Genomic DNA, 26325 nt, shown 5'->3' with positions numbered 1-26325 from the left:
GAAACTCTTTATGTGTTGTTTCGATTGCCGTTCAATACCTGGAAAAAAGATATGTATGTTAGTAAGAGTACGATTTTATGGTTTTTAATTTGTAATGATAAAAAAGAAAGTTCATTCCTACCATTGTGGTATCGACATTACTTTCTACCATAATTTGATACATCCTTGGTTCGTTCTAAAAATGTTCCAGTATTAAGTCCAGATCTAGGAAACCACGAATAATTATGACGAACAAAATATTTGTCTGGCTGTGTAGCAATACATCGTGTGGGCGTGTGAATCCGTAGTCTGGGATATTTTCATCTCCCGAAGGCTATTAGCTGAAGAGAAACATCCGCGGTTTGTTACCACGGACGTTCCAGAAACTACTAAGCTTTAAATAAAACAATGCTTAGTTGAATCAGGATATTTCACGAGCAAAATTTTAGTCGTGAATGAATAATTTAGGTTACTACTTATACTTGAAATATATTTGCAGTGCTGTTAATAATATTTAGATATACACATCTTGAATTTAATCTAAGTTTTTCTTGCATGCGATTTTAAGGTTCAACAAGTCAATTTACTTTCAGATGCTGAACAGAGGTTATGGGTCACAGTAGAGAAAGGCCGCCCCACATTTTACAATGTCTGATATTTTATTTTTTTTGATTTTTTTTAGTAGTACCAAGTTTGTTTATTATAGTCAGATGAGCTGATTTTTGGACTTTCTGAATATTATTGTTTGTGTAATCTTATAATATACTAGCTTTCAACCGCGACTCCATCTGCGTTAAATTACAAATAAACAAATGTGATAATATAGCCTATGTGTTTTTCCAGACTATCCTCTACATCTATACCAAATTTTATCGAAATCCGTTCAGCCGTTTAGGCTACAAACTCTAACAAAGACACATCCATCTAAACTTTATCATTTATAATATTAGTAAGTAAGATTGGTTTATAGGAATTGAATACCTGAAGTTATTTTAATTTATGATTACGCCAGTTTTTTAATAGTCGTGTATAAACCTACATGCTCACGTTCCGCGGCTTACCCGTTCTCTATAAATAAAGTTCGGCTACGAATAAATCTTTCGAAACATCGCTGAATCGTGGTATCTGTGTAAATAATTTCCTTAAATAAATAATGACGCAACATCGGTTGTTAGCATTATTGGGTTAATTCGTGTTAATAAGAGCCGAATTCGTCTCTTATGTTATTGTGGCGTGTTGAAACAATGTTATAACAAATGAGCTATCGGTATGTGGGTATGTTTGTGTACGGCTGAGCAATTGTCGACCAGTTGTCCTAATCGTGAGTCATTATTATCATTCGCTGTAGTTACATAAGAATACTTCTTTTGATATCTCATTGCCAGATCTAATCTATTTTATGTGTGAAATATTTTTACGTCAGTGATGTTCTTTATAAGGTAGTTTTTAAGATTCTATCATTAATAAAGGAAATTGATACCGAATTCAAAATTAAACGAGACTGAACTTTTATTAGCTATAACGTCGCATCATTGAACTGACGGGAACAAATGGTTATGTTTGTTTAATTATTTGTAGACTAGCTTTCGCTCGCAAACTCCGTCTGCGCGGATCTAAAAAAAACAAATGCAAGTAGCCTGACTTCTTCCAGACTATCCTCTATATCTATGCCAAATTTGTTCGAAATCCGTTCAGTCGTTTATGCTATAAACTCTAACAATCATCCATCCAATCCATCCTTCTAAACTTTTGCATTATAATATTAGTATGAAGTATGCTTTAGTTTCATAAATGTACGGTCTTTGAGATATTACATTAAGTAAATATAGTAGCCATTCTTGTCAATGGATTATGAGTTGCACAATATGCAGAACAACGCCTCTTGTCAAATTGTCCTTCAATTAAAGTCGTGCAAAAATGTCTTGATATAAATTTTTAGTACTTCCAAGATATATTGCACACATGTGATAAAACAAAACGTTACATTAGTTTTGCGCACGGTCTTGCCTAAGTTTAGCTCCATTGAGTATGTTATTTCTAACGAAACGGCAATACGAAATTTCCTTTTATCCGAAATTAAATAGGCGTTTGACTGCGTTACGTTAATTCTACGAGAACAACAAAATATATACGCTCATAGAACAAGATTTTCATATTATTAACCTTTAAAAGTGTATTTTTTAGAATAAAAAAATGAAATATAAAAATTGGATGAAATTGTATTTACATTTCAATATTATCATATATGATTCAAAAGCTTCTTTGAGATACTACTCCGAGATCTTTCGAGATTTAATTTAAACATTTCACAAATCTTTCGATTAATAAAAAATGTAATATACCTTGTTCTCTATTGTAAGTATCGCAAACGAGGCCGTGCGAATCCATCCCGTAATGAGAGTAACATTTTTTTATTAATAGAATGAACCGTTTAAGTCTTTCAATGCAAATACATAATTGGTTTTCTCTAAGAAGTCGTAGTGGCTTACGTTTCTATTCTTTTATAGAACTATTTAGTATTGTTTTTTAATAATGTATCAAATGAATTACGTGACTGATTAACATTCGGCTGAAATTACAAGATGTACGCTAAAAGAAATTATTTAAGAAAAAAAAATAGATTATGATTGTGGAAGCAAATTTATGTAGGTACTAGCTTTCGTCCGCGAATCCGTCCGTGTGGAATTAAAAAAAAAAACAAAAATGAATAGCCTGTGTTCTGACTATCCTCTACGTATATGCCAAATTTCATCGATATTCATTCAACTGTTTAGGCTACAAACTCTAACAAACATCCATCTATCTAAACTTTCGCATTTATAATATTAGTAAGATAATGTACCATAATGATAAAACAATTCATTTAATATCCTACCAGATGTAACCATTCATGTAAAAAAGTATAGCGATGGTTATTTTGTTATCTCCAAGCGTGCGTTGAACTTCAATAAAAGTGTTAGTGTAATTATGTACCTCCGTGTCGACCTTGACGTGAGCCTCATAACGTATTTGACTTTTACTTTCGCAATTTTATCAACATTCCAGCTAAGTGTTACACATTCATTTTAATAGCAGGTCGTTATACTCAATTTCTTAAACCGAGATTAGATAAGCATCTTAAATAAAAACGTTGATTTAGGATTGTTTTTGGGGTTCCGATTTTGTACAATATTTTTCGTTTGAGACTATTTGTACTTCGTAATTCTTATATCTTATACTAGTATTATAAAGATAAAAAATTTGTATTTTTGTATTTTTTTATGTATTGATATAATTAAAAAACTGGACCGATTTCAAAGATTCTTTTATTATTAGAAAGCTAAGTTACCGCTGAGTAATATGGATTTTAAATTTCACGGAGTTAAAGTCGAGACCAACTGCTAGCTTTAAAAATCGGGATAGAAAAAAAAACAAAGTTTGTATTGAAAAATATAATAATAGAAATAAGCATGTTCCACTCGAATTAAAGCAACGACAAATAACATAGTCTGTCAGCCTGTCTGTTCCGCCAGGAAACGCTATCTCTTAATGGTGCAGAATGATAATAACATACCCTGTGTCGCGCTCTGTACACTTTGAATTATACGAATGATATTAAACTAGCTGTAGCTCGCGACTTTGTCCATGTGAAGATTAAAACTATAGCTTATTTTACTCAGCGATAACGTAGCTTTTTAATGGTAAAAGTATTTTTGAGATCGGCCCAGGGATTTTTAAGTTATTTCAATAAATACAAAAATACAAATCATTTCTCTTTATAATATTAGTATAGACTAACTGTCGCTCGCGTCTGCATCTGCCTGAAATTGAAAAATAATAAAAAACATAGCCTATGTTACTCACTGAAAACGTGAGTAAGACTTTTTAATAGTGAAAGAATTATTTAAATCGGCTCAGTAGTTTTTGAGTTATGCAAAAATACAAATTTCCTCTTTATAATAATAATATTAGTATATTTATAATGTTAGTATAAATTACGCGAGAGATAACGGCTGTAAGTACGGATTAGGAGTTTTGCTACCATATGCATTATTGATATATGAAATAGACAAAATTACGCCTCCAATTTTTTTTTAATTTCCAGTAAGTTTATTCGAGTAATTTCTTTATAAATTGTTGTTGATTTGTTTTAAAGTATACAAGTACTGGTATCATTAAAAAATAAGAAAATGTGTCGTGAACTTTAAATACAAGTTAACTGAATGTTTCTTGATCGGGTTAACAGCAAGTATGTTAAAAAGACAAGAATCCAGTCACTGATAATAATACCCTTTCACCATTAAAAGGTCAAGAGTCAACAAAGCTGTATTCGATAATTGGATTCATTTTGTGAAAAAATATTATCTATACATATAAAAGTGGAGTGTCTGTTTGTAAGATCAAAAGAAAAATTCCAGATTACGAGAAGATGATGTTGCGTTGCTGATAACAAAAATCGCTAAATCAAACTAGCTGTTGCTCGTGACTTCGTCCACTTGAAATATAAAAATATAGCCTATGTTAATCAGCTACAAAGTAGCTTTTTAATGTTGAAAAAATTTTTGAAATAGACATAGTAGTTTTTAAGTTTTTTCAATACATACAACAATAAAAATTTTCCTCTTTATAATATTAATATAGATGTACAATGATAGAGCCCTGCCATAAAGGAATAGATGTATATTGAACAGATGTACGCTTACACCTTTTGCGAACAATGTGGCATTTTGTATGCGCGAAACAAAAGGGAACGGGTCTATTCAGGTACGTAAACAATGATGGCTGTACTATATAGGGGCATATTTCGTCACCCGACACCAAGGTACACATATGTTATAGAAATACATATAAAGAAAATCCTATAGCTGTTTTTTTGTGTCTACAAAATTTCTTGACAAAACATTCGTAGCTTGTATTTACGTTTTAGTCGTTTTTTTTTTATCTTCCTAATTTTTCGTATTTCTTTTTCGACAATTTTACTCTTGTTATACCTTCTTGAATTGTATTACAAAATAATTTGTCTGACTATTTAGTTTTATATTATTAGTATTGGTATCCAACCAGAATCGTTAACATCCAATCGAAGTACAACCAATAAAAACCCTAAAATATTTCCAATAAACATGTAAGAATTAATCAAGAGTCCATTTAAATAAAACAACCGCTGTTAAACGGTAATAAAAATAAAATTTAACAAAAAAACATGTCGGGATATTTTTAACCCGTCAATATATCGATCACGTAATGAGGTAAAGATATTCTGACTAATGTTGCTAATTAGTGTGAATTTGTTTGTACAATGTAAACAGGCATAGCCGCCAAGCCTGTACGCCCACTTGCTGACTGAACGTTTGGAAGTCGGCCACTGCATTCAAATGATCTATTGTTGGACATTGTTATGTCGAAATCCGAATATAGATACGACTTTAATCTTACGATTGGCTCGTACACTGATATTTTTATGATGGAGATTTGTTGTTGGTATTTTAAGTTGTCCAGGTATAAATATAGCTACTCACATATCTGGACTATTTTCTCCCACACGACAGCGTCATTATGAAAAATAATTCTTTAGTTCTAAATTCAAAATACACGAGGATATATGCAACAAATGCAACACATCAACACTTTTATGCGGAAACACTGCAAACAGAGTAGTATTGACTCACCCCTTCCCTCGTGAGTGAAGGTCGTAACAATGTCAAGGGCAGGATTGCTTCACACACGATGATAAACATTTTTACAATACTTATACATTTACATATGAAACCTAAAAACATATATTTATACTTTGTTGTATTTCTAACAGTACCGCAGCTTGTTTTTGTGCTTGTTGCTAGACTCATTATTGTTACGTTAACGTACAACCAATCATATTTAGTTTATACAAAACTTTGAACAGTCTTTAATAATAAATTAATGTATATTATAGTTGTTTTATACATTTCGTGAAATGAATAGCTAATATACTGAGGTTTCCATTGTCACATGGTATTTCTACGTCAATTCTCTCACCTAACTTACCTTAACGATTGCATTTATTTGATCTACACTATTATAATAAAGCGTAAACACACACTTATTTGTTGCCTAAGATGTCAGCAATTACAACATATTTTTGAATAATTATTTTATTTTTAATAAAAAGCCCTACACTTGCGTCACGCTTTAGGCTATACATTTTAACGCATTACACTTAGGGGGTAAATATTTTGGATAAAAACCCTAATGTGGGAAAGAAACCATAAGTTGCTGCCAACATCAAGAAAGGAAGTCATGTCATTTGGACATTTGCAATTGATAATTTGAAAATTGTAAACAATAAAATAAAGTTTTTATAATTTTATACGGGTGAAGCCGCACGGGAACAGCTATATTTTATAAATATTGGTATGTCGGAAGTGTTCCCAGTAGCGTCTAGCGCTGCAGTGAACAATTTTAACAGTAGCCGTGTTGTGATCTCTATTTGTAAAACAATCGACTCGATACAGTCATCTATTACTAATGTTATGGTATGAAACGAGATATACTTCGCACTTGCAGATTAGTATTGCAAAATTGTATGTACCTAATATAAGATTATCTAGCTTAGGACTAGTGAGTTTGTCTTGAAACTGAAATATATCAACAAGAATCGCAGACTTTAGTAAGTACTAACGTATTTGGTTACAAAGAATGGATACTGGATACTAGATGTTAGTCCAAATCAAATACAATGTGTTAAAATCGTTATTAGATTGTGATAAGGAACTAGAAGAAATCTATATAGTCTGGGTCAAATTTGTAGATGATAGGGATGGCATTTAAAAGTTAAGACGTGAAAGTTTTTGATGCAAGTTTCAAGTTAATTCATCAAATAAAGGCCAGTCGTCGAAAGAAAGTATTTGCTTTGACTGGTAACATAATTAAACGAATTAATTTTGATATTTCCCGAATTTAAAATAGTTGAAAGAATTGCTTCGATTATATAAATCAACTAATCAATCTATATTTAATTTAGTATTATCATATAAATTTATTATTGCAGAAGCGATACTAAATTTAGCAATATACAATGTTATCCTTATAGATAACCGAATATGCTTATCTGTGTTTATGTAATTTTGTAAAACCATCACTTGAAATACGTAGTCTGCTTTAACCGTTATCGACTAAAGAATAAGTAAATGAAAGTTAACTTGGCTTCTACCCATGCTCTTGATGGGTTTCCAGTCTTAAGTTGTATTGCATTTTAATGTCTATTGTCATTAATACCATTGGCAAATGACCCTCAACTAGCTATGCAATTACGTAAATACTTAACATTGATTATATACAATTACTTCTATTTTTCTTTGCTCTTTAATGCTGTTATGTTCTACATATTATAAATAAAATATAATTTCTATAGGTTCAGATTCATGGTCAACGGACAATAGTTGGGGCCATGCAATAACAATCGCAGCTCCCCTCGTTCTACGCAACGACAGCTGATGGAATTATCTGGGTCGATAATCAATGAATGTTGCAGTAGTGATAACAATGCCGATAGATATGGCCAATGTAATTGAATTATTAAATTGTCTCTATTTTTAATTTATTTTTAATTCATATATAGGCTTGGAAACGCGGTAATTTCTTTTTGTATTATACTTTCCGTTGTCTTAGTGTGGATCGCATATTTTCAAGGTCATATTATTGGTTTACAAGTTCATGATGCCATTATCGGCTTTATCTGTCAGTGAACACAAAAAATGTCCTTTAGATGTAGTTTACGCAATTTCTAAATAAATTAGTTTTAGGCAATTATTTAATAAATTAGTATTAATACAGCATTTAGCTTTGTATTTTCGTAGTAGTTAATAAAAAACAACACCAACACAGTTAATTTTAGCCGCATGACGTATCCTCGATATGATTTCCCGATGTATAAATCACGAGTACATACGTTGGTTATAAATTTAGTTTGGAACTATTTTCTAATTATAATTGCAAGTGAGTGTAAGCAATTCGCGTGGGCGTGAGGACAGGAACGAAAATAGACGACGTTGGCAACACTACGCTAGGAATATAACCAACGGCTGGCTGCGTGCGACACTGCCACTCTCCCGTCAAACTCAGCCTGTCAACATTTTTTTACGAAAATAAACCGAAGCTAACTTTTCACGTCTCATGCTGACCGTCTATGATAATCTAAACGAGAGTTTTCAATCACAAAACAATAGCAGTTACAGTGTCAATAAAAGGAGTATCTATGTTGTAGTGGAGCCCATATAAATTTATCAACAATAGTGCAAAGGAATGAAAACATCTACTTCTAGGTTAGATTTTAAAGACGTTGTTAAGGTTAGGTACAGTATCGAGAAAAGTCGTTTTCAAATTCACTTACATAATGTTTTAAAATGCCGCTGAGCAAACTTCCTGCTCTAAATTTAATACACAAACAAGGTGTGTCGTAAGCAAATTAAAACAGAGAGCGTAGAAGAGGTGAGACATGGTCCATGTTAATGGACGAGTAAAATCATGATAAGAAGGTTGACAGAGCTCGAGTGCGCCGAGTGGGCGACTATCTCTCATACTTTCACACGAGGGCAAAACATGATGCTGTTAATAGGACAGTGCAGTATTTCAATTGTTTTAACGCGTGCTAACTATTAAATCAGTCTTCCCTACTTTCATGCCCTCGTGTGAAACATCAGCCACGGCATTTCGGAACAATAACAGCGAGGAAAAACGAGTGCGTTGATAACACTGGAATGTCCTGTATGCTTTGTAGTGTTTTTATCCTTCAATTGTTTGACTCATTCACAATAATTAATTTAAATGATAGAAAGTTTTTGTACAATTGATGTGTTACAATTGTAATAATGGTGCAAATAAACAGGGTCTCAAAATAATATTGGGTAATCAAATTCAACAGCAAATGTTCTATGGAAAATGCTAAGATATAAAATAATAGCTGTTGCTCGCGACTTCGCCCGCGTGAAATTAAAAAATAATTAAAATCATAACTCATGTTCCTCACTGATAATGTACCTTTTTAATGAGGAAAGAATTTCCGAAATCGGCCCAGTAGTTTTTGACTTATTACAATACACACAAAAATATAAAGATTTCATCTTTATAACATTAGTATAGATAGTATAGAAGTATAGATGGACAACCACCAAATTCTAGTTAAGTTTTATTGGTAAATTCCAAATTTTCCACGATAGATTTTTATAGTTAGTTACGGGTTTTGCTTCTGCTTTCTACATGTTATTCTATACATATACCTCCTATACATGCTCCCTACTAGAATAGGGATCTATAATAGAATACTTGTATAGGCTTAGTTGACCGTCCGCGCCAGAACCGGTCCACTTAAAATAATATTATTGACGTGGGCAAGGGCACAACAGCGCCTGGCCGTTTGCACGAAGTCTTGTCGTCTTGTGGTTTTTACTAGAAACACTATCAAAAGTTTTGACTAAGAAACTCAATACAAGGAAAATGTTACGGACATCGATATTTGACGAGAATGTCAACGATTTAGTAGTAATGTTGCTCACTCATGATCTGTACTAATATTATAAAGAGGAAAACTTTGTTTATTTGATTGTAATGAATAGGCTCAAAAACTATTGGAACGATTTTAAAAATTCTTTCACCGTTACAAAGTTATTAATCTGTGAGGCTAAACTATATTTTTTCATTTCTTTCTTATTATTTTTAAATTTGACGCAGATGAAATCGGGGTCAAAAGCTAGAAAACATATAAATTCTTATTTGATAGTACGGATGGCAAATTTTAATTTCAATTTAATTATGGGAAAATTTGAAAAATGTAACTGTGAAAGGTTTCTACTTTTTGCCGACATGTTTATGTAGAAAAATGTGGAAAAGTTTTATGGTTAGATTACAAAGGTAATCGGGAGTTTTCAATAACTTTTTAATTTTTTGCTTAGAATAGGATATAGATGTCATAACATACGTAAAGTCGCAACGGTTACTCATAATATAAGATGTCAATGTTGGCAACTCTGAATTAAATACAGGTAGTTTCTTTGACCTCATTAATTTCCAATGAATCATACGGAAGTATGTTATTTCTCGGAAATTCATTATCCGGTTTTTGCATCAGACATTTCTTACTTCAAATCACACTTTACTTAAATTAAACTTGGCATACTTTATCATAATCATCATCAGCTTGATTCAATGGGAATAAGCTTTCTCAATAACTTGTATTTCTCAACAAATTGGAGTGTCTGTTTGTAATATCAAAGGAAAAATTCCGATTTCGGGAAGATGCTTTGCGTTGCTAATAACGAATATCACATTTAAAATATTTTTGTCTGTCCGTCCAGCAAGTTTGTTCCGGGTAATTTTCGAAATAGCTGGACCGATTTCGACTGGGCTTTCACTGAAGGGTGAGAGATGGACATATTATAGGCTACTTTTTTATCTTAATATTGTGTGTACGAAGTCGCGAGTAACTGCTAGTTTTTAAATATTAATGAAAAGCAGGGAGTTTCTCTAAAAATACTAAGTATTTATTGGTTCAGTATGTCAAATGTTTATCAAATGCTATGATTCAATTTCGTTAGTAAGAAACTTGTTTGCCCATCATTTAAATATCTTCCTTTCTACGTATACTTCCAATATTTGATTTTTTATTACTTAGCTGAATAACGTACATAGTTCACAATTTACAAATATATAGTGTTCTTTTGTTTTGTTAAGATTTGTTTTTTGTAAATCAATTTAGCTTAATTTAAATATCTCAAAGCTTAGGTTGGATGTAATTACCAGTTAGTACATTTATCAATAACAATTTAGTGAATTGTATTTCTATACCACTAAAAGCCATACACATTCAGACACAACGCCCTTTTACTTGGATTTCAACAGCGCAGTACTTTGTACTTTACGTAGGCGGGAGTGGCACAAACGCCTTTGTGAACATTTGACATCAAAAAGGTTTTATTCATTCACACAACTATGATTAAATGTTTGTTATCGCACGTACAAAAGACTTTACTGTAATTTTGGTAATTAAAAAAAAACTTAAATCTTTTTGGTTTTATTTCATACCAGTTTGATTTTTGCAGTCTTTACCAATCATTACTTGGTCACTGACATTTGATGCAAATTAAATGTCTCCTCAATGTCTTTATTCATTACTTTTAATATCAAAAGGCAAATTTTAATAATAAAATTAACATTCTTTTAAACAAGTTTTCGTCTCTTAATTATGGCAAATTACACGTTTTATAAAGAATTTGTGAATCGAGATTTGTAATGATCCGGCTGTTGGAGTTGGCACTTGAATTGGTGCCAAAGATAACCAGCAACGATGAGAAAAAAATTGAAATGTTATACATTAAATTTACAAAAACGCAAAACTTTATCTTATTGTGATGCGTTCTTACATCAATTTCTACTATATCAATGTTAGTACTTGGAAGCGTTTAAATTGAAACGAATTGTAACGAAACAAACTCATAATGTCCAGAGCAAAAACTGTATGAATATGCTGACAATACCAAACTAATTGTGGGCGTTCGATGTTTTTGTTGCGTTCTAAATTTAAATAAATTTTCATTTTCGTCCTTCAAAGTTTAAATTTCGAATGCTTTGGTGTGATCAAAGTAAAAAGAACTTATCATAAACAACGTGAGATTTATATATTTTCGTGCTATTTTTTATACATGCCTTATTCAACGACTCACTAAACTATTAGTGAATCAATTTTCTAGATATGTTTTTATTATCTACATTCCGAGATGTAATTTCCAACCTTGGCTTTATTATAATTCTTTTGTTATCCATTCATCTGCGTGTTTTACGTCAAGAACGATTGACGTAAAGTTATTTTTTCATAGATTATAAGCGTTCGTGCTTAATAATGAAATATTAATAAATATTTTTAATATACGTTCACATTGCGTATGAATTTCCAAACTTTTGACAGTTTTTTTTCTTTTACGGCATCTGGATTTATCTAAAATTAATGATAAAATTTCTAAAATATCTCCAACATGCTGCGGAGAAAGCGGGTTCAAATTGCTTGACCGTCGTTACTTCTCGACATCCTAGTAGGTTAATATGCTCGTAAAATCTTGTTATTATTTACCTACAACATGGTGTTTTGGTGTATCGAATGTATATGTTTTAAATCGTAAATACTTAAATTTCGATGTTTGTTGTAATTTAAAAAAATTAAAACGCTCCATATATAATTCTTATCATAATTGTTAAAACAATAAAAACACTAATCGCTTCATTAACGCAATCCAATATTTATGTAACAACGTCACTGTCATCAGTTATAAGACGGCTTGCTTTTTTCTTTTTGCCGTTTTATCGTGTGCCAGTGTTTTGACCTTTTTTGAAACAATTAGAGGAGTAAACACGATGGCCTGTGCTAGTGACCTCCTTGCGGAAGGCACTGCGGATGGGGCGAGTGAGACTGGTCGGGTGAGTTGCCACGGCCGCGACATTGAACCTCCATACGCGATCGGGCGATGCACCGTGTCGCAGCCTCTTTGTTTATGTACGAGTCTATCGAAAGTCCTTCAAGATTTCAAACGATAGAAGTACACGCCCCTCATTATCATTATAATGTACTTTTTGTGGTAAAGTCAGAACCTAGTCGACTACGGCCGTTATTATCGGAGATACTTAAGTTTATGCAGCATCTGTCGATTATAATTTTTTTTTAAATATTTTAGTTTACTGTTACTTAGTAACTGTTAGCGTGTTATTTGTCATTATCAAAAAACAACTATACATTTTATCAGAAAATATTTTTTTTTATTTCCAGCGTTATTAAATCTCGTTTACCTATCATTTATTTTCCTTGAATTAGTTTAGTATTTATATAATAAAGTCACTAGGTTCGTTACATTAAAATTATTTTATAACCTTTAAGTGTCCATTACAGACTGTTTGTTTATTTTTTACTCAACGGGTGATAGGTACCTATCTACTTTTCTATTCCATGAACTAATTTAAATTATTTTTATTTCATACTATTATTGAACTTGTACAATTTTATACACCAAAATAGTTGATGAAATCCTTACATGGGCCCATCGTTTAATATTTTACTCGTATCTTATTTATGACAGCTCAATTCGTCCCTGCTTTTACTAGGAACTGCGTCATAGTGGTCACCATATGCAAATATATTGACAGACTAATGCATCTTACATTGACACATAACGCTGAATCCACTAGATTTCCTGAAATATGGGGTTCTAGGTGACGTAAAGACGGACGCCCGCGCTTTCAGCGGCGCCTGCGCCGGACCCATTTTAGGACATGACTAACGGAAATTCGACTCCCATCTCTCCGGCCCGCTCGCTCCCGCGGGACGCGATATGCTGTCGTCCCGCTCACTCCTAAAGCTCTAAGAAATCTTTTAATAGTGTCCACGGCCGCGATCTACTTTCAACTAGCGGCGGGAAATGTGTAATGTCGATTTTAAATTGTACACTATGCGCGCGTTTTTTAAATTAATAAACAAAAAACTAACATTTCCTATGTTAAAATGTATGGAAAGCGATAAAACTTAAATAAATATTTGTCAAACACATAGCATAATTTTTACGTAGCTACTTTAGTAATTTCTAATAAGATATCTCTGATGACATTAAATTCTTCAAATCATGTTTTTATTTGTACCATTTAATTGCTTGACTGTACTCGATACATAGCAGAAAAATGTTTAGGAACGTGAGTCACGACAACGATAAGGTAACATTGCCTTTATTTTATCGTAAATTTGCATGTGAATTTTTGAAACGGTTCGGTTTCGGCTGTCTAACATTTAGTTTGTCAACTTATCAACTGACCTTTTTCTGTTGCTTCTCCCATGCCGGGTCTAGGAGACCCTCGCGCTCCCACTCCTCCTCCTGTTCCATGTACCCGTCCCCATACACCCCGTCATAGTTATTTGTTATCACCCCGTTGTCCATCATCATGGTCACCGCACTGACCGTCGAATTCGATGTTCGTTCGAGCCTATGACCGCGAACTCGAGTGTGTTAGTTCGCACCGCGCACTGCAACAAGCAGCCGGCCACACGCCCGCTGCGAGACGACTGGCGCGCAAGCGCTCCCCGCGGCAGCGTTCGAAACTACGAGCATTACGTTCCGTTACAGCGTTCCTAACTGTCAAATGTCATATAAAGATCGACTTATTTTTTATCTGTGTTAACTGTACGTCTAATAATATAGAAGTCTGTCGCACAGGATATACTTAAAAAACTTACATTTATTTATAGGAGAATCAACTATCAATTACTTTTCTTACTTTAACTTATGGTGTATACACATGTATTATCTGCTTATAATGGAAAATTTCTAGGCTTTTTGGAACGTAACGTGACATCACTACATTTTCAGTTACGATTATTCTCATATTTATTATTATAAATTAGGATAACTCAATTTGTGTTTTTTAATGATTATTGTGTTTTTCATTAATTATTATATTATTGTTCTTAATACGTTTTTTACCAGTCATAAGTTTTTATTGGAACAAACCTTACTTTAAACACATACATTTATGTACTCATTTTTTGTATCTACCCGCAGTGTGTCAATATAAATCTAGAAAGCATAGAAAATAAAACAATCGAAAAGTACACAAAAAAATGTATTCACCACATAAATGTTCATTGAATAATAATCTTGCTCACGCAAAATAACAGTTACATTTTATAATTTTCTTGACATTATCTGAAGATACCACATTTATCATACTTATAGCAACATACACAATCACAGGAAGGTTAAAATTTTGGAATAGAAAAGTTTTATTCAACTGTTTAAGAGCTTGACACATTTGGTGTTACTACTTTAACCTATTAGAAGTACAAATATGAGTATTGCATACATCAACTGAGAGGGTAACTACTACACATATAATACAAACGGTGGAGCTTTAAATGGTTTAAAGTCGATAAATACTTCGTTATACACAAATGGGTTTCTTAATTCTTACTGGCCAGTGATAATTTCTCCAAGCTTTGAGCAAATATATTAAAATCAAATCTCAAAAAACATCCATCTTTCAAAAATAGAAGAACTTCCCTTCTATATTTTCACAAGTATAAAATTTTACAGATATTTTTTTCAATCCACAATTATAGAAACATTTTAGGCTTATTTAATACCTATTTAAAAGAGTTCATTTTGATTTGTGGTCACTTTAAATAAGACAATTTATTCAATATATATTTTGAAAGTCCCAACATTTATATATTTATTTTTATATTATTTAATTTTTTACATATAAATAAACAGTAAGAAAAAGAATGATTAAATACATTTGTAAATATAGCAGGTATAAAAGTAGAAAGCTATAAGAATCGATGAAAAGGTAAGATATATATTTTATTTAGGAAAAATTAATTACAAGTTTACTCATAATAATTGTTAATTCTCCTGTAATTACAATTATGTAATTATATTCTTGCGTGCAAGTTTAAGACATTAGTTTATATTTTCGGTTATACAAGAAATATGAATAATACATATTAAAAAAAAACATACAATTTTATACTCTATGTATAATCTTCGTAACAATTTTTTGTGTATCTGAAGTTGGCTATAAGTAGCGCTGACACATCAGATGTAAGACAATCTTTCTCTCTTCTTCATCTGGCTTTTGTGTATATGTTCGTCCCGCTCTTTTCCTATTCGCACTACTATTTCGGGAGCTAACTTCAGGCAGTCGTTAATAAGTAAACAAGTCTGCTTACGAAAAATAAAATATACAGAAATACTAATGGATGTTGATTATTTATAAACCTTTCCTTTTCAAACTGTTTTCTGAGGGTTTTGGTAATAAAATGTTATTACTTCAAATTCAACGTTAAATTGAAATTGAAAATGCTGTTAAAGTTTAAATTTTCAAAGGAACGTGTTACTGGTAAGATTGCTAAGGATTATTTATTTTAAATTATAGATAGATACAAGAAAACTAGAGGAAGACAGTTTTGAATAAGACAAGAATATACACTTTATGTAATAAAAACGTTTCGCAGATAGTTTTAATAAACATACATTATCTCTACAAATAATCACTATAAATTATACATCGTACTTTTTTTTCGTTTTTTGTTAGATTTTTATTTTTTTAATTCAAACATTAATAATTTAAAGGTTATTTTATTAACTAACATTTAGAACTCGCTTATGTAGCTGTATTCAGTCGCTTTATAGAAAACATTGAATCTGTTTTAGTCTTGGGGCTTATTTCAATAATCGTGTCTTTAAAAAGTCTGCATCATACACAACATTATTTGGATTATTCTTGCAATATTTATTCAAAAGAATATTAATGTAACCTTTTATATAATTTTAATAGAAGTGTATTTAAACAAAAATCTCTTTCATAAGAAAACAATTATATTAACACTCATATTAACCAGTTATGATACACAAGTCTTTCTTAAATCTTTATAACTTGGATCACAATGTAACGGCGACTATACATCAAGGTACAAACAGCTACGGGTCAATACATCCGCCAGACTAAGTACACATTATCGCAAATTTCAGTACCAAAAATAGAGATGATTATACTGAACACGTCTAGCTAGATGTAAAAAATATATAGGTATCAATGAACAACAACAAGGATTAGGTATCCGAGAAGTGTACAAATATTTCTCGCACCTCTACTACATACATATAACAATAATACTTTCCAACGCGTCAACGTACTGCAATATAAGAATCCGATCCGATCTCTTGTCATATATCTAATACTCTGGTATCTCACAGCTTTAAATTCCATAGTCAAAACTTTCAAACTCGGAGAATCTCGAGTCTTGTTTCTGTAAGCGCTGTTGGCACGCCTCTATATAACTGTCCTGAATCCTGTACATTCCCGAATTCGCTTGGTACATCAATGTTTCCAAAATACGTTCGTTCTTTATCGCCTTCGACGGTAGAACCACTTTTATCAATTCCTGCGGTGAGATCCTGTAAAGTTTTAGATCTCTAGCTAACCTCTCCATGATGGTTTTAAATTCATTTTTGGCGTCAGTCTTGTTTGCGGATTTGGATTTGATTTTATTTCTCGCCCAACTCAGCATTGCTTCAAATTTTCTAACCTCCGGTACTTCGAGGTTTCGGCACATGATCATTTGGACCATAGATTCGGATAGATTTAGAAATTCAGATGTTTGGAACAAGGCGTAGGCTCTTTGTTCGATGAACGCCAATATCATGTTGACCAGTTCAGATGCTGATGTGTAACGCCAGTAATAATTTTCCAAAGATATCAACATCGTACAAACCTATAACAAACAGTAAAACGCACATCAGGCTATTGGATTGATATTTAAATAGAGAAATTTTGCAAAGTTGTAGCTAGAAGTAAAATAGAGCATAGAAGCAAAACCGAGTTGTTCCTTAGGGTTTGAGTCAAGTTCAGAGAAGGTTAAGTGAAGAGCTTTTAAACTTTGTTACGAACCCTTGAACGCCGTCATTAAAACAAGCACCCTTCTGAGTTCTAAAGCCCAAAGCATTGTATCATATCCAAAAAAATCTATGGAACTAATAACTCATTTAGAGGGGCAAAAATAGTACTTACGACTTCTATCCTAAGGAATTGTTTGGCGTGGTGGAAGCAAGCCTGCAGCAGTTCAGGCAGGTCGTAGTGCTCCGCGGCACAGATGAGGCCGGGTATAGAGGCACAGGTCAGAGGACAGCTGCCCGTGTGCAGATAGTCAAGCAGTATGCGGAATGTTTCTGGATCGAATTCTATTATGGAGAACTGAAAATAAAAATGATATTTTATATTTTAAACGTTACTCGCTTCTTATCAATTCTCTGTCTGTTTAGGGTCTATTCAGTTATTTTATTCTACATTCTCCCTTCTATTTGTTCATTAAATGAAATTTAAAGAAAAGTACTGCAGTGTGGGAATAAAAACAATATCTTGTGGTATTCTATCGCATTAAATTTATAGGTTTACCATAAAAGTGTTTACGGTAGTTGGATAATAAAGCCGTATGTAGGAGAGAAATATCACCTCGGTTTGAGCGAGCTTGGCGCGGTCGACTTTTTGTGCGTCCGCGCACACCGACAGTCTTGGCACTGCTAACGCCGCATTCTTTTCTTTCTCCTTATCTTTACTCTCCTTATCTGCAAATAAAATTGTTTTAATCGCTTTGTTTTTGCAGACAAATTGAACTTTTTTGTGGACAAATTTAACATTTTGGCCGTGTTCTTTATTGTCCATAAGTGTCTCATGTGATGCTTTAAACAAAAAAGTTATGGACGTAATTGGTCGTTGGTTTGTAAATATATTGATTTTGGTATCACAGTGTGCGTCTGTTATGGGTTCACATATTGATATTAATAAAACATGGTCATTGATATTTCTAATAGCTTTTTTTATTTCCTAAGGATTTCATTTTATTGTAAGTAAAAGAAATTAATGTAATCTAAGCATTTTAAGCATAATAATCTCCAGTAAACATATGGTAGTTATAAACTCGAATTAGGAGTATCATAAATTAGAATTTAGTGTTATTTATTGTGTCTCAGAACACGAACTTGCGTATGACAATAGTAAAAATGTAACTACTTGTTTTTGTCCCTGGCAGCGTCGTTTGCGCATCTAATGCAATGGAAGAGTGCCAAGAGCAGAGCTAGGTGTTTTTTAAACCGTCCACACTTCTATTGACAAATGCCCTTGTTATAATGTGAATGAATTTCAATGTTAAATATTTTCTTATTTATTTCTATGCTAAGGTCGATTTGAAATTAAGATTATAGCGTTTTGAAAGTAAAAATTTGGTTAAGTGGCAGGTTAGGTATTTAGATTAGTCAAGTGGGCATAATGATAATGAAGTCTGATGTGTGTAGTGTGTACTTACTGGAGCAGTCCTGTGAGCTAGCCCATTTCTTCTTGTCGTCAGCATTGAGTTGTGAGTGCTGTTTACGGATGGAGCGGCCCCAGCCCGCTGTGATCGTGCCCAGCCGCGAGAACGCGCGTTTCACCATCGGGGAACTGGGCACGCTTTTCGGTCTGTGTTTACACCATACATTATTACTCGTTTACTTAATTCTATCAAACTTATTTTGTGAAAAATATGTAAAAAGGCAATAACCTTGTAATGTATAGGAAGCTAATGCATACCAGAAATATTTTGGTAATTACGATAGATTTAGCGAAATTTGTAGTTTGTTTAATCTATGTCGCAAAACTGCTGTGCGATTGTCAATTGTTTCGCAGCCAATTCAACTGTTTAGTTGCACAACTAAAAATCGAGAAGTGTGAACACCTCCATATAAACTCATAGGAATCAAAGCGATAGTTTACCCAAAGGTGTTCGCTCGCTTTTATAATTAAGGGATTGGAATAGAATGGAAGAGAGTTATAATATATTTTTTAACAGTCAATGTTATAAATAAAAAAGAAAGAATTGAATATGGCGTCACACTTTGAATGCTTGATCAAAAGGATAACGTGTGCGAACCTTTAAATTCTTTTTAGTCCTGTTTGTTTATGATAATTAAGCATCTGGCACTTTGAACGTGCAAACTCTTCCAAGAAACTTGGACATTGTTTATGAATCCCACTTTTTAATTTATTATTGGACACTTCATTGAAGGAGCAATTAAAATATTTTTGAATTTGATAATCGATAGCTGTAAGTTATACTAGAAAAGAATCTTTAAAAAACAATTTTAGAGTCATGAATAACATGTATCTATCTCGTCACTTTCCTTTCGTATGCTGACTTACCTTGGTGACTCAATATCAGGGACTTGTAGGAAGTTGCTGCTCTTCTGTCGCGCGGGTGTAGGTGATAGCAGCGTGGGCGCTGGACGGGCCAACAGCTCCGCCACCGGCACTTGCGGGGAACCGAACCCAGTCTGAATTCCGTACAACATCTCTTGGAATACCCTGTAAATACAATGTTACTGCTACAACATACTGGCACACAGAGTCGACTAATAATACCTAAAAAATTCCATAGTATAGATTTGTTAATAAATATACCAAAGAGATTCAAGAAATATATAGAGGAAGCATAGTTGACACTTCACTTTAAGCCTTTTTCAAATAATCTCACTAGCGCTACCTGGAGTCCTGTAGTCGAAATCATAAACAAAAAATTGAAACACAGAAGCGTCTAGGCATGTCAAATTTGACATTGAGATGTTACTGTACAAAGAAGTTTCCAATGAAAAAATGTTGTTCCCTATGTCTAATCTACATATAAATTTCTTAAATATCTTTGAAAGATACACTAAAGTTTTTTGTGCTTACCGACTTCTCACGCCCAGTATAGCACGAACTCCGATAAACTTGGTCTTCTGCTTGGACTGTCCGACAAGGAAGACGACGTCAAACAGCTGCGCGTTCTGCGCGATGTTCAGCTCGTTGTTGAGGAACACGCGAGTAAAGTCCTTCGCCAGCTGGTCGTAGTCCTCGAACTGATCTCTGACGGAATCCAGTAGAGGAGACGAAGGTCGCATATGACCTATTGGTCGCCATGAACCTGAAAAGATATACGTTTACATTATTTTAGTGCTTGTGACTAAAAAAAAAGAAAAATACTCTAACTGTGACATCTGGAAATCGTATTAGAAACATATTTCAAAATTCAAATTTAAAAATTTTATGATAAAAAAAACAAATCCATAACTCTTTCGTCTCATATTTATTTTTCGTTTACGTTGTTTTATTTAAGCATATAACAAAGCATCAAGGCATATAAAACGATGAAAGGATTATAGTATTTAAAAAACTTCATGGTCACAGTATAGTTGAAAGTTAGTTTATTCCAAGTTTTCGCAGTATCAAAAGTTTGGTAATAGATTTTACCTCTCCTGTATGGTTTGGGTATCTGTCCGGTCTCGGCGTGGTTCTGCAGGTTAGCTACAATATCCTCCAGCATCTGACTGCGCGTGCGCTCCTGCATGCGTGCGAACTTCGGCGCAGAGTACGAAGCACGCTCGCCGTTCACTATCTTTGTTAGGAGCCATTCCCTGAAGAAGATAAAGAAAAGATTTAAATATTATTGTACTGTATTTTAACGTAAGATGACCCTTACAATTTTTTTTATTATATGGACCATTTCGGTATTAAAATATTATATTGATTCAATTCGTGTTTATCCTCACCACAAAATCGATGTAACCCAAATGAAAATATAATTAAACGGAGTAATAAGGGCTATCAAAAATAATTACGTTATAAACGAACCTGAACATAGGGCCCTTGTCAAACACACTCTGCTCCCACAAATAGGGCTTGTATGCGCCGACCTCATCCCGCGTAACGACCGACACTTCATACCGCGTCGGACGCCTCTTGATCTTTGCCGATACTCTCACTGAAAGAAAAAATGAAAAGCCATTCAAGTACACATTTCACACTTCCTTCCTCCAGTCTTTTGTGTTCATAACAGGGTTATTTCCACAAGGGTTCAACGAAGGGTTAATTATCTGAAGTACACATAGAAACTAAGAGAGATACTTGGATATCTAACCTAGCGTTTTGGACAGCACATATACATATAAGAACAAGGTGATACTTGTGATTTCGTCTACGTGAAATTTGAAAACATAGCTCATTTACTCAGCGACAACGTAGCTCTCTAATGATGAAAGAATTTTTTAAATTCGAGCAGTAGTTTTTGGATTATTTTAATACATACATACATATTTTTGTAAAATCTTTCCTTTATAATAGTAGTATAGATTATAAAATTCAAAATTAATATTGCACCTGACAAACACTTACCTAAAATAAAAGTGTGTAAGAAGTGACTCTTGATACAAGCTGGGGAGAAGGCAGTATTGTCAGCTTCTAAGAACACGACGCAAACAATATCATTCCCGATGTGCCGCTTTCTTTGCAGCTTCTGCGGGTCATGTCGCTCATACGGCAGCAGTGTAGACACGTGGAACATGATCTCAATGCCACGCCAGTTGGTGTACACCGAGTACAAACCAGTCAGATCGTGCACCGTGTCTAGACCGCCTTTGTATTTGTCGAACCCTGAAATCGTAGTTGATTAGATTCCATTGAGGGATTTAAAGATTTCATCTTCATCTTCCAATCCTTTTCCATACGGTGGGTGTTTATCATCCAATCTTGTAGTATTTAGAATATATCTTACTAATCTTACTAATACTATGAATGCGAAAGTTTAGATGGATGGATGTTTGTTAGAGTTTGTAACCTAAACGGCTGAACAGATCTCAATTAAACTTGGCATAGACGTTCAGGATAATCTGGATGAACACATAGGCTGCTCAGTTTTGTTTTTCTTTTAAATTCCACACGGACGAAGTTGTGGTCGAAAGCTAGTGACTAGTTACATTTTGTTTCTTGATTTGGATGATTTTAAAAGAATGAAAACGTGAAAACGTGGAATACAAAAATAAGCTTCTTGCGTCTGAATATTTTTAAATATCGCTTATCCTGTCTTTCCCGGATTTTTAAAATATTAAAGCTAATGTTCTTTTGGGAAAAGGTTTATGATAGACAGATCCGTAATACTGATCCCTTACATTTATAAACATGGCAGACGCCGAACAAATTTGTACAAGAATTTTGTTGAAAGCAAGTAAATAAACTTCGTTTTTTTTTGTGTGAATAAATAACGAATAAGTGTATTGAGTATTTGTTAGTCATAAATTTTTTTAACATTTTATTTATTTGTCTTACCTTTTAAGCGAACTTTCTCTCCTAATACTTGTAGGAATTCTTCGAACATAGGAGAGTTCTCGTTATTGTCCAATATTTCTTCCTCCGTGTACTGATTTTCTTTGACATAGATCACACCCACTTTTAGTTCCGATTTTATGAAGACCTGAAACAAATAATAGTTATGAAGGTTTTCCAAATATAGATGCTTTTTTCATCGTTATGCAAATATCTCCAACAGCCAAAATCGTTTAATGCTCCTTTACCATAAATATATCTTATAATCTGCTCCAAGATGCTTTATTAGTTCCTATTATTTTTTATTTTTATTATTATTTATTTATGGTATCTAGTCTGTTGTTATGAAATTTAAAATGACTTCCACTAATTTCATTTTTTGAGGAATTCAACGATTTACTGCGTGGCAGTTATTTCCATACCTATGCTATCGTTAACGACCATACCATACGAGACGTATGTGTTGTTTATTTTTAAAACTGAAATATTGGCATATTGAAAATGTTAATAATACCGCCATCTATTTGTAGATAGCATTGGTGCTGTAATTTCATATAATAATAGCCGGCGAAATAATTTGTTAGGAAGCAATCTATTCTCGTATCGCTTCGTCAATCAATCTGTAATATGTAACAGTCTCATAACGTTAGTAATGCGCGCAGGATGTCGATGTCGAGTTAGCAAAGTCAAATTCACAAAGCGTTTTATCTAAAAGTTAAAATGTTTCTAAAATATTTTATGCTAAATATCTATAACTAGGTAGATGTTATATTGCGATTTAAATTTTTGAAATAGACGACTGCTGTTATTTCTTTTTTTTATATCATAAGGTAGCAAACATGCAACCGGCCAATTGAAACCGCCGAAATGGCGTACACCGCTGCCCATAGACTTAATCGACGGTGGAAGGAGACGCACATAAAGAGGATATTTCCTATTCCTATGCGTCTCCTCTACCGTAAAATCTAATTTTCCTTCCCATCCGTCCCTCTAAGGAAAAGGGTGGGAAGGAAAAGGGACCAAAATTAGGGCTCCGGCACCACACTCATCAGACGAAACGCGGAATTGCTCCCACTTCACGGCTGTTTTCTGTGTGGTCGTGGTATTTCACCGGGCGAGCCGGTTCATTCGTGCGAAGATGTTAAAGCGGGCTCTAGCACTGTTAAATTTCTACTTATGTATTTCTACTACTGTATATTTTCTACTTAAAGAAAATACACAATTGTTTAAACTGAGTTTTAGTCGGTTTCGAAAGTTTCGATTTCATTCGATGTTGTTCACTTCACTTTTTTCAGAGAGTTCATTTTAATAAAGGCACATCACTACGCTTTCCGTGAGCTAAGGAGCTTCGGTCGTATATTATCTTCCCATCTCAGGTCTCACGGCGCAGTATCGTGTCTCCGACGACCTATAAATTGTAACATAATGTATGCAGATAGATTATTATTTGTATTTTTATTGGCAAATATTTAAGAATGTAAAATATTAAGTGTATTATTTCAAAATGAGGTATACAGCATCATACAGTATCAATGAATTTGAAGGTAATAATAAACATTTATTAAAGAGGATTACTATCATAGCCAATAAAGAACGATATAACCTACCTATATAACCTAAAATATGGAGCATAAGTTCAACGAAACAATGTTTAATCAATCAGATTCATTATTTTTAAAAGCACCATAGCACTTATTGGACATGACCGAAAAATATTAGATACACTTTAATCCCCCTTCCATTCGTATCCGAATTTAAAACCGTATTTGTTTTATTAAATACGAAACAGAGCGAAGTAATAAACGCTGTATCAATTTACTGTTGACATTTCAATTTTCGAGCTGAAAAGCTAATATACATTTCCCGTAAAGAGAATAACCGTGACACGACAATCCACTTAGAAGTCAAATCTATGTAAGCTAAGGTATTATAAATTTCAGTCGGGGAAAGTAAATTATCGTGCTGTCACATTTGTAGAATATACAAACACGCATAGGCTATATTTAGGCTGTTTATGACAAAATTTATTGGCAACACCAAGAGCTACCTCCCACCGCCCTAGAGAATCAAAAAACGTAAAATACTTATAAAAATTACTCCGAATAAGACCATATTAATAGTTGCTCACCCCTCGTATTGGTAAAATGTATAATTATAAAAAAGGTTGTTGTATTAGCCTTACGTTTCTATAACCTATTTCTTTTTTTTACATAAAAAAAACCAGCGCTTGACCACGATTCCACCTAAACTAAGTGAAGACGCGGTCAAAGAATAGAGTTGAGGAACGAAATAGAAAATTCTAAAATTCGTACAAATCTGTCGCTTCTACATTCATATATTCTTAAATTCTTGAAATTCAAAAGATTATATCACTAAAAGTTGTACCTTTACACCAAAATGTGCTAAGAAAAGATCTGAAGACATTTCAAAATAGATACTTTCTTAAAAGAAACAGAAAAACGACGTAAATATAAGTTAATCCGAGCATGAATGATGATGTTAGACAAATCTTAAAAGCAACACCCTTTTGATGGAAGTTGATATGTATTTTGTTCACATTTTCTTGCTTTCGACTTGAGTTTTTTGGAAGTTCGGTGAAAATCTTTTTATTAAAAACACTCGAAGAACAGAATTTCTTTACCTAAGGTAACTTTCGAGCTAACAGTGTCACGATTGTTTAGATAGTAGGTAGATTACAAAACAAAACCCCGTTACGTCTGATGAGAATACGTTTTACGGCCTTCCGCCTAATAAAGTAGACATAAAAGAGCTCCTAGGCCAGCGCCCAGGACTACTTTTTATATCTCCTATATTGCTTTATTAGGAACACTCCGCGAGCATTAAAACATTAATGTTGCTTTATACTAGCTGATGGTGCATTAGCTTAATGTATAAATACGGAATTATGACGTCATTTTGCTAACGTTCCATTTTCAAAATTACAGAAAAATCTCTTTCTTTAAAAAAAACAGATAAATAAATATGAAGCTTTAGGCGTTTGTAGTTTATTAACTTTTTAATTCTAAGTTAAAGTTTAGAAACATTGCTCAAAGGCTTAAAAATTTTTGTATAAATGTTAAGTTGTTCGTATAAATTATTGAGTCGAGTCGTGGAAAATGTACTACGATTTTGGAAGTTAATACTTTATTTAATTTATATTTCGGTGGAAGTTTACGAGGACAGAGACAAGGCCCCGTTAAGCTTCGATGTAAGTAATCCACTTTGAGTGAAATTTACATAAAGTTTGCTATCGGTAATTTCACGCAAAGTAATTAAATTCTATAATAATTTACGCTAACTTGTTCTTCAATCGTAAATAAATAGAAATGTTTTTACAGCTCGGTTATTTAGGCTTGGAAGATAAAAACGGAGAGCCATAACTATAAAATAAATAACTAAAATGCATTATTATTTTTAAAATATTGAAAAAGATAACCATACTTTTATGAGTAGAATTTGATTTATTTAATAAAATATTTATTAAACTTACGCACAATAATTTTGTATACATTTTGTAAATTGATTGCTGTCTAAAGTATTTTTTAAGTAATATGCTATTTAGTATAAAGCCAAACGTATTAACACAAGTTACCCCCCAAAATAATTGAGAAATTTTCTTTACCCATTATCGTTGAACCCTTTAATGTAATATCAAAGTCCGTATCGATTACATCACATTGTGACTTGCGTAGACAA

General features: G+C 33.0%; 2 protein-coding genes across 2 annotated transcripts in view; both read right to left on the bottom strand.

Annotated features, from left to right (window-relative positions):
• Positions 1 to 14044, bottom strand: part of LOC106104370 (alpha-actinin, sarcomeric) — a gene marked incomplete in the record, with an annotated part of 35172 nt that extends 21128 nt beyond the window's left edge. Inside the window, 1 exon segment of the mRNA XM_013284406.1 lies at positions 13779 to 14044. Within this exon segment, the coding sequence (XP_013139860.1) occupies positions 13779 to 13907 (129 nt within the window).
• A 2241-nt stretch (positions 14045 to 16285) lies between these two features.
• Positions 16286 to 26325, bottom strand: part of LOC106104348 — a 43854-nt gene continuing 33814 nt past the window's right edge. The window contains exons 9-18 of the mRNA XM_013284380.1: positions 22633 to 22777; positions 21703 to 21960; positions 21163 to 21292; positions 20782 to 20945; positions 20224 to 20455; positions 19696 to 19857; positions 18824 to 18975; positions 17974 to 18086; positions 17533 to 17715; positions 16286 to 17236 (exon numbers count right to left, since the gene is read on the bottom strand). Of these exons, the coding sequence (XP_013139834.1) occupies positions 16721 to 17236; positions 17533 to 17715; positions 17974 to 18086; positions 18824 to 18975; positions 19696 to 19857; positions 20224 to 20455; positions 20782 to 20945; positions 21163 to 21292; positions 21703 to 21960; positions 22633 to 22777 (2055 nt within the window). The 3' untranslated portion in view covers positions 16286 to 16720. The remainder of the gene's footprint in view (positions 17237 to 17532; positions 17716 to 17973; positions 18087 to 18823; positions 18976 to 19695; positions 19858 to 20223; positions 20456 to 20781; positions 20946 to 21162; positions 21293 to 21702; positions 21961 to 22632; positions 22778 to 26325) is intronic.

This window comes from Papilio polytes, unplaced genomic scaffold, assembly GCF_000836215.1.
Source record: "Papilio polytes unplaced genomic scaffold, Ppol_1.0 DF823688.1, whole genome shotgun sequence".
In the NCBI taxonomy this organism is placed as follows: domain Eukaryota; kingdom Metazoa; phylum Arthropoda; class Insecta; order Lepidoptera; family Papilionidae; genus Papilio; species Papilio polytes.
The sequence above is the reverse complement of the archived record's forward strand: the minus strand, read 5'-3'. Positions and strand labels throughout refer to the sequence as shown.